Raw genomic sequence first — 14,036 nt, 5'->3', positions numbered from 1 at the left:
TCTCCCTAACGAACACCCCGCACAGCATCTCCCTAACGAACACTCCGCCCAGCATCTCCCTAACGAACACCCCGCCCAGCATCTCCCTAACGAACACTCCGCCCAGCATCTCCCTAACGAACACCCCGCCCAGCATCTCCCTAACGAACACCCCGCCCAGCATCTCCCTAACGAACACTCCGCCCAGCATCTCTCTAACGAACACTCCGCCCAGCATCTCTCTAACGAACACCCCGCCCAGCATCTCCCTAACGAACACTCCGCCCAGCATCTCTCTAACGAACACCCCGCCCAGCATCTCCCTAACGAACACTCCGCCCAGCATCTCCCTAACGAACACTCCGCCCAGCATCTCCCTAACGAACACCCCGCACAGCATCTCCCTAACGAACACTCCGCCCAGCATCTCCCTAACGAACACCCCGCCCAGCATCTCTCTAACGAACACTCCGCCCAGCATCTCCCTAACGAACACCCCGCCCAGCATCTCCCTAACGAACACTCCGCCCAGCGTCTCCCTAACGAACACCCCGCCCAGCATCTCCCTAACGAACACTCCGCCCAGCATCTCCCTAACGAACACTCCGCCCAGCATCTCCCTAACGAACACCCCGCCCAGCATCTCCCTAACGAACACTCCGCCCAGCATCTCCCTAACGAACACTCCGCCCAGCATCTCCCTAACGAACACTCCGCCCAGCATCTCTCTAACGAACACCCCGCCCAGCATCTCCCTAACGAACACCCCGCCCAGCATCTCCCTAACGAACACCCCGCCCAGCATCTCTCTAACGAACACCCCGCCCAGCATCCCCCTAACGAACACTCCGCCCAGCATCTCTCTAACGAACACTCCGCCCAGCATCTCTCTAACGAACACTCCGCCCAGCATCCCCCTAACGAACACTCCGCCCAGCATCTCTCTAACGAACACCCCGCCCAGCATCTCTCTAACGAACACTCCGCCCAGCATTTCTCTAACGAACACCCCGCCCAGCATCTCCCTAACGAACACTCCGCCCAGCATCTCCCTAACGAACACTCCGCCCAGCATCTCTCTAACGAACACCCCGCCCAGCATCTCTCTAACGAACACTCCGCCCAGCATTTCTCTAACGAACACCCCGCCCAGCATCTCCCTAACGAACACGCCGCCCAGCATCTCCCTAACGAACACTCCGCCCAGCATCTCCCTAACGAACACTCCGCCCAGCATCTCCCTAACGAACACCCCGCCCAGCATCTCTCTAACGAACACCCCGCCCAGCATCCCCCTAACGAACACCCCGCCCAGCATCTCCCTAACGAACACTCCGCCCAGCATCTCTCTAACGAACACTCCGCCCAGCATCTCTCTAACGAACACTCCGCCCAGCATTTCTCTAACGAACACTCCGCCCAGCATCTCCCTAACGAACACTCCGCCCAGCATCTCCCTAACGAACACTCCGCCCAGCATCTCTCTAACGAACACTCCGCCCAGCATTTCTCTAACGAACACTCCGCCCAGCATCTCTCTAACGAACACCCCGCCCAGCATCTCCCTAACGAACACTCCGCCCAGCATCTCCCTAACGAACACCCCGCCCAGCATCTCCCTAACGAACACTCCGCCCAGCATCTCTCTAACGAACACCCCGCCCAGCATCTCCCTAACGAACACCCCGCCCAGCATCTCCCTAACGAACACTCCGCCCAGCAGCCCTCTAACTTCTCAACCCCCAGAACATATTTGCTGGCCCTCACCCACACTTATCACACTTGTCTGCCACCCCTGGAAGATGCCACTCACCATCACCCATGTCAAATGCACCCTGTGCGCCACCTTAAACTGTATCAAACTCTTCCTCGCACATGAGGAGGTCGAATTCACCCTGCGTCGCGCCTCACTCCACAACCTATCTCCTCCCTCAAGTCCTCCCATTTCTCCTTGATCCTCACCACCTGCTCCCCCCCGCCTGCTTCCCCCCCTACCCCCTGCTTCCCCCAGCCACTTGTTTATGTCCCAATCCTACCCTCCCCTTCCGCGTCTGGAAGCAGCAACCATTCCAATAGGTTTGCCTCGGCAGCCTGGGAAATCCTTTCCAAACCTCCCCTCAAAGTCCCTCACTTGTAAATACCGACATTGACTTCCCCTCGGGAGCTCTACCCCCTCCCACAGCTCCTCGAGGCTTGCGAACCTCTCTTCCAGATACAAATCCCTCGCCCTCACCAGCCGCATCTCTCTCCATCTCCTGTATATACCGCCCCCCTCCCCAACTTAAACCCGTGGTTCTCACACAGCGGCGTTAACACCGTCATCCCCTCCATCCTAAAATGTCTCCTCAGCTGGTTCCACATCCCAGGATTCATCCAGGTCCTGCGGGGCGTCGGAGTCCGAATGCCGCCCACAACGGCCGCACCGAAGCCGGTTTTAAATTGGCTTTGGCGAAGTTACCCAACATCCACCGGCCTCCCTCGATACTCCGGCCTCCCTCGATACGCCGGCCTCCCTCGATACGCCGGCCTCCCTCGATACTCCGGCCTCCCTCGATACTCCGGCCTCCCTCGATACTCCGGCCTCCCTCGATACGCCGGCCTCCCTCGATACGCCGGCCTCCCTCGATACGCCGGCCTCCCTCGATACGCCGGCCTCCCTCGATACGCCGGCCTCCCTCGATACGCCGGCCTCCCTCGATACGCCGGCCTCCCTCGATACTCCGGCCTCCCTCGATCCACCGGCCTCCCTCGATCCACCGGCCTCCCTCGATACTCCGGCCTCCCTCGATACTCCGGCCTCCCTCGATACTCCGGCCTCCCTCGATACTCCGGCCTCCCTCGATACGCCGGCCTCCCTCGATACTCCGGCCTCCCTCGATACTCCGGCCTCCCTCGATACTCCGGCCTCCCTCGATACTCCGGCCTCCTCAGCAGGTGCCGGTCAGCACTGGTCCACACAAATGTGAAGAAAGGGGCTTTGATCCCCTTTGGGAAGACCGCGGCCATAATTTCCCCTTCATGAAGCCAAACCAACTCTGCTCGATTATATTCTGCATTTCTAAATGCTTTTACATCCTTTATAATGGACTAACAATTTCTCAATGACAGAAGTTAAGCTAACTGGCCTAGTTACTTGTTTTTTGTCTCCGTCCTTTTTTGAATAACAATAGGCCAGTTTTTTCCAATCCTCTGGGATATTTGCAGAATTTACAGGTTCTTGGAAGATTACTGCCAGTGCATCCACTCTCTCTGTATCGACTTCCTTCGACACTCTTTCCACAATCTGTTTGATTTGTGCACTTTCCACCTCCTCGTTCAATATTTCCCATTGCTGATTTTTGTTCATCTTCCCATTTAATCGGGTTCCACTATAATCTGATTTCTTTCAGTCATTTTCCTTGCCCTTAAATCTTCATTTCAATTCATTCTTCTTTCACTGCACATTCCAGTAATTGGATGTGATATGAACCCACTGCTCCATCAGCTCAGAAATACTTGACCCCAGCCAGTGTACTATTAATCGGGGTGATTCAAACCTCAGACAAAAGCTCCCATCCAAGGCAGAAGGGGCAGATTTAACACAGGGTATGGTGCTTTAGGGGAGGCAGCAGCCTGCTGTTATTTTCACTGGATTAGTGATCCAGGGATCCAGTCTAATGCTCTGGGGACACTGGTTTCAATCCCACCACACCAGGTGGTGAAATCAGAATTCAATAAAAAATCTGGAACTAAAAGTCTAATGATGACCATGAAACCATTTGTCATAAAAAATATCATCTTATTCACTGAGGTCCTTTAGGGAAGGAAATCTGTCGTCCTTACCTGGTCTGGCCGACATGTGACTCCAGACCCACACAGAGCAATGTGGTTGACTATTAAATGTCCTCAGGGATAGTACAGAGTATGGGCCTAGTTTCTCACTATCCCCAGTACAGAGTATGGGCCCAATCTCTTAGTATCCTCAGTACAGAGTATGGGCCCAATCTCTCAGTATCCCTAAGACAGAGTATGGGTCCAGTTTCTCAGTATCTCCAGTACAGAGTATGGGTCTAGTTTCTCAGTATGCCCAGTACAGAGAATGGGCCAATCTCGCAGTATCCCCAGTACAGAGTATGGGCCAATCTCGCAGTATCCCCAGTACAGAGTATGGGCCTAGTTTCTCAGTTCTCCCAGTACAGAGAATGGGCCAATCTCTCAGTATCCCCAGGACAGAGTATGGGCCCAATCTCTCAGTATCCCCAGGACAGAGTATGGGCCCAATCTCTCAGTATCCCCAGTACAGAGAATGGGCCTAGTTTCTCACTATCCCCAGTACAGAGTATGGGCCCAATCACACAATATCCTCAGTACAGAGTATGGGCCCAATCTCTCAATGTCCTCAGTACAGAGTATGGGCCTAGTTTCTCAGTATCCCCAGTACAGAGTATGGGCCCAATCTCTCAGTATCCCCAGTACAGAGTATGGGCCCAATCTCTCAATGTCCTCAGTACAGAGTATGGGTCTAGTTTCTCAGTATCCCCAGTACAGAGTATGGGCCTAGTTTCTCAGTTTTCCCAGTACAGAGAATGGGCCAATCTCTCAGTATCCCCAGTACAGAGTATGGGCCTAGTTTCTCACTATCTCCAGTACAGAGAATGGGCCCAATCTCTCAGTTTCCCCAGAGCAGAGTATGGGCCTAGTTTCTCAGTATGCCCAGTGCAGAATATGGGCCCAATCTCTCAGTATCCCCAGAGCAGAGTATGGGCCTAGTTTCTCAGTATGCCCAGTGCACAGTATGGGCCCAATCTCTCAATTTCCTCAGTACAGAGTATGGGCCCAATCTCTTAGTATCCCCAGTACAGAGTCTGGGCCCAATCTCTCAGTGTCCCCAGTACAGAGTATGGGCCCGATCTCTTCGTATCCCCAGCAAAGAGTATGGGCCCGATCTCTCAGTATCCCCAGTACAGAGAATGGGCCCAATCTCTTTGTATCCCCAGTAAAGAGTATGGGCCCGATTTCTCAGTATCCCCAGTACAGAGTATGGGCCCAATCTCTCAGTATCCCCAGTAAAGAGTATGGGCCCGATTTCTCAGTATCCCCAGTACAGAGTATGGGTCCAGTTTCTCAGTATCTCCAGTACAGAGTATGGGCCCAATCGCTCAATGTCCTCAGTACAGAGTATGGGCCTAGTTTCTCAGTATCCCCAGTACAGAGTATGGGCCCAATCTCTTAGTATCCCAAGTACAGAGTATGGGCCCAATCTCTTCGTATCCCCAGTACAGAGTATGGGCCCAATCTCTTAGTATCCCAAGTACAGAGTATGGGCCCAATCTCTTCGTATCCCCAGTACAGAGTATGGGCCCAATCTCTTAGTATCCCCAGTACAGAGTATGGGCCCAATTTCTCAGTATCCCCAGTACAGAGAATGGGCCAATCTCTCAGTATCCCCAGTACAGAGTATGGGTCCAGTTTCTCAGTATCCCCAGTACAGAGTATGGGCCTAGTTTCTCAGTTTTCCCAGTACAGAGAATGGGCCAATCGCTCAGTATCCCCAGTACAGAGAATGGGCCAATCTCTCAGTATCCCCAGTACAGAGTATGGGCCTAGTTTCTCACTATCTCCAGTACAGAGAATGGGCCCAATCTCTCAGTATCCCCAGGACAGAGTATGGGCCTAGTTTCTCAGTATGCCCAGTGCAGAGTATGGGCCCAATCTCTCAATTTCCTCAGTACAGAGTATGGGCCCAATCTCTTAGTATCCCCAGTACAGAGTCTGGGCCCAATCTCTCAGTATCCCCAGTACAGAGTATGGGCCCGATCTCTTTGTATCCCCAGTAAAGAGTATGGGCCCGATCTCTCAGTATCCCCAGTACAGAGAATGGGCCCAATCTCTTCGTATCCCCAGTAAAGAGTATGGGCCCGATTTCTCAGTATCCCCAGTACAGAGTATGGGCCCAATCTCTCAGTATCCCCAGTACAGAGTATGGGTCTAGTTTCTCAGTATCCCCAGTACAGAGAATGGGCCAATCTCTCAGTATCCCCAGTACAGGGTATGGGCCCAATCTCTTAGTATCCCAAGTACAGAGTATGGGCCCAATCTCTTCGTATCCCCAGTACAGAGTATGGGCCCAATCTCTTAGTATCCCCAGTACAGAGTATGGGCCCAATCTCTTAGTATCCCCAGTACAGAGTATGGGCCCAATTTCTCAGTATCCCCAGTACAGAGTATGGGCCTAGTTTCTCAGTATCCCCAGTACAGAGTATGCGCCCAATCTTTCAGTAAGCCAATGTAATGTGTTCTAATTTCCAATACATAGAGTAAACAGTGTTATGAAAACAATGGGAATTTGAAGGGAATTAGATTTGTATTGGTAAACATTAGAAATAAGGTATAGTTTTAAGTGGGTTTAATTTAATGTTTCTTTGCCTGGAGAAAAAAACCTATAGTTAATTCATGCTGGACAAAGGTATTTGTATGTGTGGGTGTTGGCGTGTTCCTGTTGTGCTCAGAGAGAGCTGTGGCATGAAGAATAAATAGGCCAGCAGTGGTATATGGGTGTTGCTTAGAAATTGGGGCCTTGTCAGGTAGAGAAGCTTTTTTAGTGAAGCTAATTTGATTGCTGTTAGAGATAGGAAGTGAGAGAGAAGGCAGCTCTTACAGCTTTGTTTGAAGCAGTTAACTTTAGAAGGCTAAAGAGTGAACAATTCTCTCAGCCTTGCTAGAAGAAAAGCCATACTATGGAATCATTATTATGAAAACAAATGCCAGAAATCTAAAGTCAAGCTAGTTAAGGAAACTAGAGAAATGAAGAGAAGTGTCCGAGGAGTCTGGAGTTAAGTGAACAGAAACCAAAGTATTGTTCATAAAAATTCAAGGAAGAGTAAACAAAGTGTTCTGCATTAAATAGAATATTGCATTAACCAGATTTAAAAGTGGGACAGGAGCTTTCAAAGGTAAATCAAACGTCTGATGCCATTTTAATACAGTCTGGGAATCGCGAGGCAACGCAATTGTGAGCAGTTTGTAACAGCAGTCAAGACAAAGAATTCTAAAGGGGTTGGTGTAAAATCCTGGACTAGATTTGCTGTTAGAAGTGGAGCAAAAGCTTTGTTTATTTGGAATTTGGAAAACCTGGCTTGGATTTCGGAATGCAAACCGCTAAGGGAAAATATATTATGAGAGAAGATTTTAAAGCGTATTTTGGGGAGTGGCGTTTGGAAACTCTCACGTGACAATCATTTAGTGGGATTGTGTGAGGCATCCACAAATATTGACTTGGGGTTCAGAGTGGAGAGTGTATTTACCCACAGTCATGTTGTGTGATTAAAAAGGACTTTGTGTTAATGAGACCATTGTAGATGAAGATGCACTTTGTAATCCATGTTAACCTTTAAATCTGAGTGTAATTGTTAAGGCACCCTGGGGGGGGGGGGGGAGGTAAAGGAGTATTGCATCATAATCCGGTTTTTTCATGTTTGATAAAACAAATTTCTTGTTGGTAACACTAATTAGCAGTCCTGTGACTGGGTTCCTCCATATTTTATTTAAGAAAATAAAAGCCAGAGTCTTTTGAGTCAGGTCCCTGGGATCTTCCCGTCCAGTTACAATCTGGGACTGTAACAAAAGTAAGAAATCAGAAACATTTGCGCAGACAAGAAGCTGTCTCTAAAAGTCTCGATAATTAGAAAAATAGATCGCACTCAAGTCAGCTAATTTGCGGATTGAAACATTATTGCATGCTGCGGTGAGTAGGAAATGCATTACTCACGGTTAAACTGGGTCCCACTTGCTGCACTTGGTGATAAACAATAGAGAATGTGCTTCGGGCCCATCACTCTACAGAACTTGTAGATACAGAATAGGTTCCAAACACACAAGATAAAAGCTTACAGTTCTGTGAGCTGCTTTGTGAGGGGGTTGTTGGGCTTCGGTTGAAGAACAAAAACATTACCGAGGCTTTAGTAACTTTTTGCACAGGAAGTTTAACTGTGTTCGGATTCTAGGATTCACACCCAGTGTAAGTATGCTGCTTTATGGATCGATGTGTTCGAACTTGTTATTCTGTGAAGAGGCTGGATGAGAGAATGTTTCAGGCAGAGTAAACGTGTTACTCACAGCCGAGAGAAACCACTTCTCATTCATCAGGAATCAAGAGCAAGACTGAGCCGGACAGCTGGTCCTCCAATACTTACTTACCCCCACCAGTGAGCCACGCAGAGGGAGAGACTGATTCCAATTTGCTCTGTGTCTTCAACCTGATTTGAACCAACGGTATGGGGATTAAAGTAGGCCTCGGTGCCTCTCAGTTAGGGCAGGTGAACAGCAGGAATTCTCTACCTGATGGCTACAAAACAATGTTTGCTCGACATGTCCAGTGAAATGGAATCGAGTGTGGGGACCCCACTATCCGCTGATCAGCTCAGGCATCAGAGAGCAACTGTGTCGGGTGAGGGGAGTATACATCACACTCAGAACCAGCCTCACACACATTCACATCAACACACACAGGCAGGTAGTAATTACAGTTCAGAAAAAGGCCATTCAACCAAATGTGTTTTTGCCAGTGTTTATGTTCCATACCGGTCTCCACTCACCTGTAGGTAAATTTATGTCACATGAATAATTTTTGTTTAGTGTAATAATCATTCAACATACTATTATATGATTCTGATTAAATTTGTGGGGAAATTTTGTTTTAGCGTCATGTGACTATTCTGACAGGATATAAAATAATGAGGGACATAGATAAGGTAGATAGTCAACATCTTTTCCCAAAGGTAGGGGAGTCTAAAACTAGAGGGCATAGGTTTAAGGTGAGAGGGGAGAGATTCAGAAGGGCCCAGAGGGGCAATTTCTTCACTCAGAGGGTAGTGAGTGTCTGGAATGTGCTGCCAGAGGTAGTAGTAGAGGCGGGTACAATTGTGTCTTTTAAAAAGCATTTAGATAGTTACATGGGTAAGATGGGTATAGAGGGTTATGGGCCAAGTGCGGGCAACTGGGACTAGCTTAATGGTAAAAACTGGGCGGCATGGACTGGTTGGGCCGAAGGGCCTGTTTCCATGCTGTAAATGTCTATGATTTTATGATTCTATGACATTGCATCCTGGGATGTTAGACTGGGATGTTGGACTGGGATGTTAGACAGGGATGTTAGACTGGGATATTGGACAGGGATGTTGGACAGGGATGTTGGACAGGGATGTTGGACAGGGATGTTGGACAGGGATGTTGGACAGGGATGTTGGACAGGGATGTTGGACAGGGATGTTGGACAGGGATGTTGGACAGGGATGTTGGACTGGGATGTTGGACAGGGATGTTGGACAGGGATGTTGGACAGGGATGTTGGACAGGGATGTTGGACAGGGATGTTGGACAGGGATGTTGGACAGAATAAATCTAACTGTGGATGAGCTAATCACAGATAACGGCTGAAGAGGCCGGTTATAAGTTGAATCACATTTGCTGACAGGAATGAATGGGTCCAGGAGCGGGAAGGATAACAACAGATGTTCCTTACATTAGTTTAGCTCATAGCTTTTAAGAAGAAGCATTTAAATGTAACTTTGTTTTGGAGTTAGACCCTGTGACACTTTGTGATTAGTTGTAATTGTACAATTCTTCCGATCATTATTATTCCACACTATGTATTAGGAGACTGGTTTAGAACGTCACATTTTAAACAATGACTATTGCTATCCACTTGTACTGGTTACTCACTCTGTATAAATACAGCTTGCACTGTAACTTTCTGTGTTAGATGTACAGAGTGTTACATTGAAAGAAACGTTACCAGTTTAGTCTTTGCTCCAACATTAAAATTACTCAGTCCAACATTTATCTTTAGACCCCTAAAACAGTCACTGATAAGGATTTGATTTAATTTAGCAAATCCCAAGATGACGCATTAAAGGCCCAATTTATAACTTGAGACAAAAGGCTTCCTCCATCTTAAATCAATGGGCCAGGAAGATGCCAGGAAACACCTTTGGTCTCAGCAGGAGGTGACAGGAACAAACTTTGGGCACCATGGTAGCACAAGTGGATAGCGCTGTGGCTTCACAGTGCCAGGTTCCAGGTTCGATTCCCCGCTGGGTCACTGTCTTTGCAGAGTTTGCACGTTCTCCCCGTGTCTGCGTGGGTTTCCTCCGGGTGCTCCAGTTTCCTCCCACAGTCCAAAGACGTGCAGGTTAGGTGGATTGGCCATGGTAAATTGCCCTTAGTGACCAAAAAAAGGTTAGGAGGGGTTATTGGGTTACGGGGATAGGGTGGAAGTGAGGGCATAAGTGGGTCGGTGCAGACTCGATGGGCCGAATGGCCTCCTTCTGCACTGTATGTTCTATATTCTATGTTCTATTTCACTGTCAGTCTCCTGTTGCCTTTTTTCATTAAACTTTCAAATGATCAAAATTGAATTTGAATTCAAATGACAGCAAGGATTTATACATCCAATCACCTAACCCTTCCACAGGAACACAGAATTGTGACAGTGCAGATGTCCACTCAGCCCATTTTACTGGCTCTCTGTTGGAGCAATTTACCCCTTTCCCACCTTCTCCCGATTTTCTGCCCAATCATCCATTTCAGAATTAATTCAGTTTCCTTTTGGAGCTTTGATTGAACCTGCCTCCACCACACTCACAGACAGTACATTCCAGATCCTAATCACTCGCTGTGTGAATATGCCTCCACCACACTCTCAGACAGTGCATTCCAGATCCGAACCACTCGCTGTGTGAATCTGTCTCCACCACACTCTCAGACAGAATATTCCAGATCCTAATCACTCGCTGTGTGAATCTGTCTCCACCACACTCACAGACAATGCATTCCAGACCCTAACCACTTGCTGTGTGAATCTGCCTCCACCACACTCACAGTGTATTCCAGCTCCTAACCACTCGCTGTGCGAATCTGTCTCAATCACAGTCACAGACAGTGTATTCCAGCTCCTAACCACTCGCTGTGTGAATCTGTCTCCACCACACTCACAGTGTATTCCAGATTCTAACCCTCGGTGTGAATCTGTCTCCACCACACTCACAGTGTATTCCAGATTCTAACCCTCGCTGTGTGAATCTGTCTCCACCACAGTCACAGACAGTGCATTCCAGACCCTAACCACTCACTGTGTGAATCTGTCTCCACCACACTCACAGACAGAACATTCAGATCCTAATCACTCGCTGTGTGAATCTGTCTCCACCACACTCACAGACAGTGTATTCCAGCTCCTAACCACTCGCTGTGTGAATCTGTCTCCACCACACTCACAGACAGAACATTCCGGATCCTAACCACTCGCTGTGTGAATCTGTCTCCACCACACTCACAGACAGTGCATTCCAGATTCTAACCCTCGGTGTGAATCTGTCTCCACCACACTCACAGTGTATTCCAGATTCTAACCCTCGCTGTGTGAATCTGTCTCCACCACACTCACAGACAGAACATTCCGGATCCTAACCACTCGCTGTGTGAATCTGTCTCCACCACAGTCACAGACAGTGCATTCCAGATCCTAATCACTCGCTGTGTGAATCTGTCTCCACCACACTCTCAGACAGAACATTCCAGATCCTAACCCCTCGCTGTGTGAATCGGTCTCCACCACACTCTCAGACAGAACATTCCAGATCCTAACCACTCGCTGTGTGAATCTGTCTCCACCACACTCTCAGACAGAACATTCCAGATCCTAACCACTCGCTGTGTGAATCTGTCTCCACCGCACTCACAGACAGAACATTCCGGATCCTAACCACTCGCTGTGTGAATCCGTCTCCACCACACTCACAGACAGTGCATTCCAGATTCTAACCCTCGGTGTGAATCTGTCTCCACCACAGTCACAGACAGTGCATTCCAGACCCTAACCACTCACTGTGTGAATCTGTCTCCACCACACTCACAGATAGTGCATTCCAGACCCTAACCACTCACTGTGTGAATCTGTCTCCACCACACTCACAGACAGTACATTCCAGACCCTAACCACTTGCTGTGTGAATCAGTCTCCACCACACTCACAGACAGTGTATTCCAGCTCCTAACCACTCGCTGTGTGAATCTGTCTCCACCACACTCTCAGACAGAACATTCAGATCCTAACCACTCGCTGTGTGAATCTGTCTCCACCACACTCACAGACAGTGTATCCCAGCTCCTAACCACTTGCTGTGTGAATCTGTCTCCACCACACTCACAGACAGTGTATTCCAGCTCCTAACCACTCGCTGTGTGAATCTGTCTCCACCACACTCTCAGACAGAACATTCAGATCCTAACCACTCGCTGTGTGAATCTGTCTCCACCACACTCACAGACAGTGTATTCCAGCTCCTAACCACTCGCTGTGCGAATCTGTCTCAATCACAGTCACAGACAGTGTATTCCAGCTCCTAACCACTCGCTGTGTGAATCTGTCTCCACCACACTCACAGTGTATTCCAGATTCTAACCCTCGGTGTGAATCTGTCTCCACCACACTCACAGTGTATTCCAGATTCTAACCCTCGCTGTGTGAATCTGTCTCCACCACAGTCACAGACAGTGCATTCCAGACCCTAACCACTCACTGTGTGAATCTGTCTCCACCACACTCACAGACAGAACATTCAGATCCTAATCACTCGCTGTGTGAATCTGTCTCCGCCACACTCACAGATAGTGTATTCCAGCTCCTAACCACTCGCTGTGTGAATCTGTCTCCACCACACTCACAGACAGAACATTCCGGATCCTAACCACTCGCTGTGTGAATCTGTCTCCACCACACTCACAGACAGTGCATTCCAGATTCTAACCCTCGGTGTGAATCTGTCTCCACCACACTCACAGTGTATTCCAGATTCTAACCCTCGCTGTGTGAATCTGTCTCCACCACACTCACAGACAGAACATTCCGGATCCTAACCACTCGCTGTGTGAATCTGTCTCCACCACACTCACAGACAGTGTATCCCAGCTCCTAATCACTCGCTGTGTGAATCTGTCTCCACCACACTCACAGACAGTACATTCCAGACCCTAACCACTTGCTGTGTGAATCTGTCTCCACCACACTCACAGACAGTGTATTCCAGCTCCTAACCACTCGCTGTGTGAATCTGTCTCCACCACACTCTCAGACAGAACATTCCAGACCCTAACCACTTGCTGTGTGAATCTGTCTCCACCACACTCACAGACAGTGTATCCCAGCTCCTAACCACTCGCTGTGTGAATCTGTCTCCACCACACTCACAGACAGTACATTCCAGACCCTAACCACTTGCTGTGTGAATCTGTCTCCACCACACTCACAGACAGAACATTCAGATCCTAACCACTCGCTGTGTGAATCTGTCTCCACCACACTCACTGACAGTGTATCCCAGCTCCTAACCACTCGCTGTGTGAATCTGTCTCCACCACACTCACAGACAGTGTATCCCAGCTCCTAACCACTCGCTGTGTGAATCTGTCTCCACCACACTCACAGACAGTGTATTCCAGCTCCTAACCACTCGCTGTTCATTGACTACAGCTCCGCCTTCAACACCATAATCCCAGCCAAACGGATATCCAAACTCCAAAACCTAGGACTTGGATTGGATTGGATTTGTTTATTGTCACGCGTACCGAGGTACAGTGAAAAGTATTTTTCTGCGAGCAGCTCAACAGCTCCCCCCTCTGCAACTGGATCCTTGACTTCATGACCCATAGACCACAATCAGTAAAGATAAACAACACCTCCTCTACAATAGTCCTCAATACCCAGGCTCCGCAAGGCTGTGTACTTAGTCCTCTACTATACTTCCTATATACACAGAGGTGGGTCGGATCTCGAACAACGATGAGTCAGAATACAGGAGGGAGCTAGAGAACCTAGTGGAGTGGTGTAGCGACAACAATCTCTCCCTCAATGTCAGCGAAACTAAAGAGCTGGTCATTGACTTCAGGAAGCAAAGTGTTGTACACACCCCTGTCAGCATCACTGGTGCTGAGATGGAGATGGTTCACAGCTTCAAATTCCTAGGTGTGCACATCAACAAAAATCTGTCCTGGTCCACTCATGTTGACGATACAACTAAGAA

General features: G+C 48.9%; 1 protein-coding gene across 4 annotated transcripts in view; it reads right to left on the bottom strand.

The window, feature by feature from the left end:
• The window catches only part of entpd1 (ectonucleoside triphosphate diphosphohydrolase 1), a 301,969-nt gene that overhangs the window by 132,649 nt on the left and 155,284 nt on the right, over nucleotides 1-14,036 (bottom strand). Inside the window, exon 1 of one of the 4 annotated variants that reach the window (XM_072479777.1) lies at nucleotides 7,727-7,884. The exons of the other annotated variants lie outside the window; for them this stretch is intronic. Coding sequence (XP_072335878.1) covers nucleotides 7,727-7,790 — 64 coding nt within the window. The 5' untranslated portion in view covers nucleotides 7,791-7,884. Of the gene's footprint in view, nucleotides 1-7,726; nucleotides 7,885-14,036 lie in introns of those variants that run through there. 4 annotated transcript variants of the gene reach the window in all.

This window comes from Scyliorhinus torazame, chromosome 16 (assembly GCF_047496885.1).
Source record: "Scyliorhinus torazame isolate Kashiwa2021f chromosome 16, sScyTor2.1, whole genome shotgun sequence".
NCBI lineage: Eukaryota > Metazoa > Chordata > Chondrichthyes > Carcharhiniformes > Scyliorhinidae > Scyliorhinus > Scyliorhinus torazame.
This window is presented reverse-complemented; position numbering and strand designations above follow the sequence as displayed.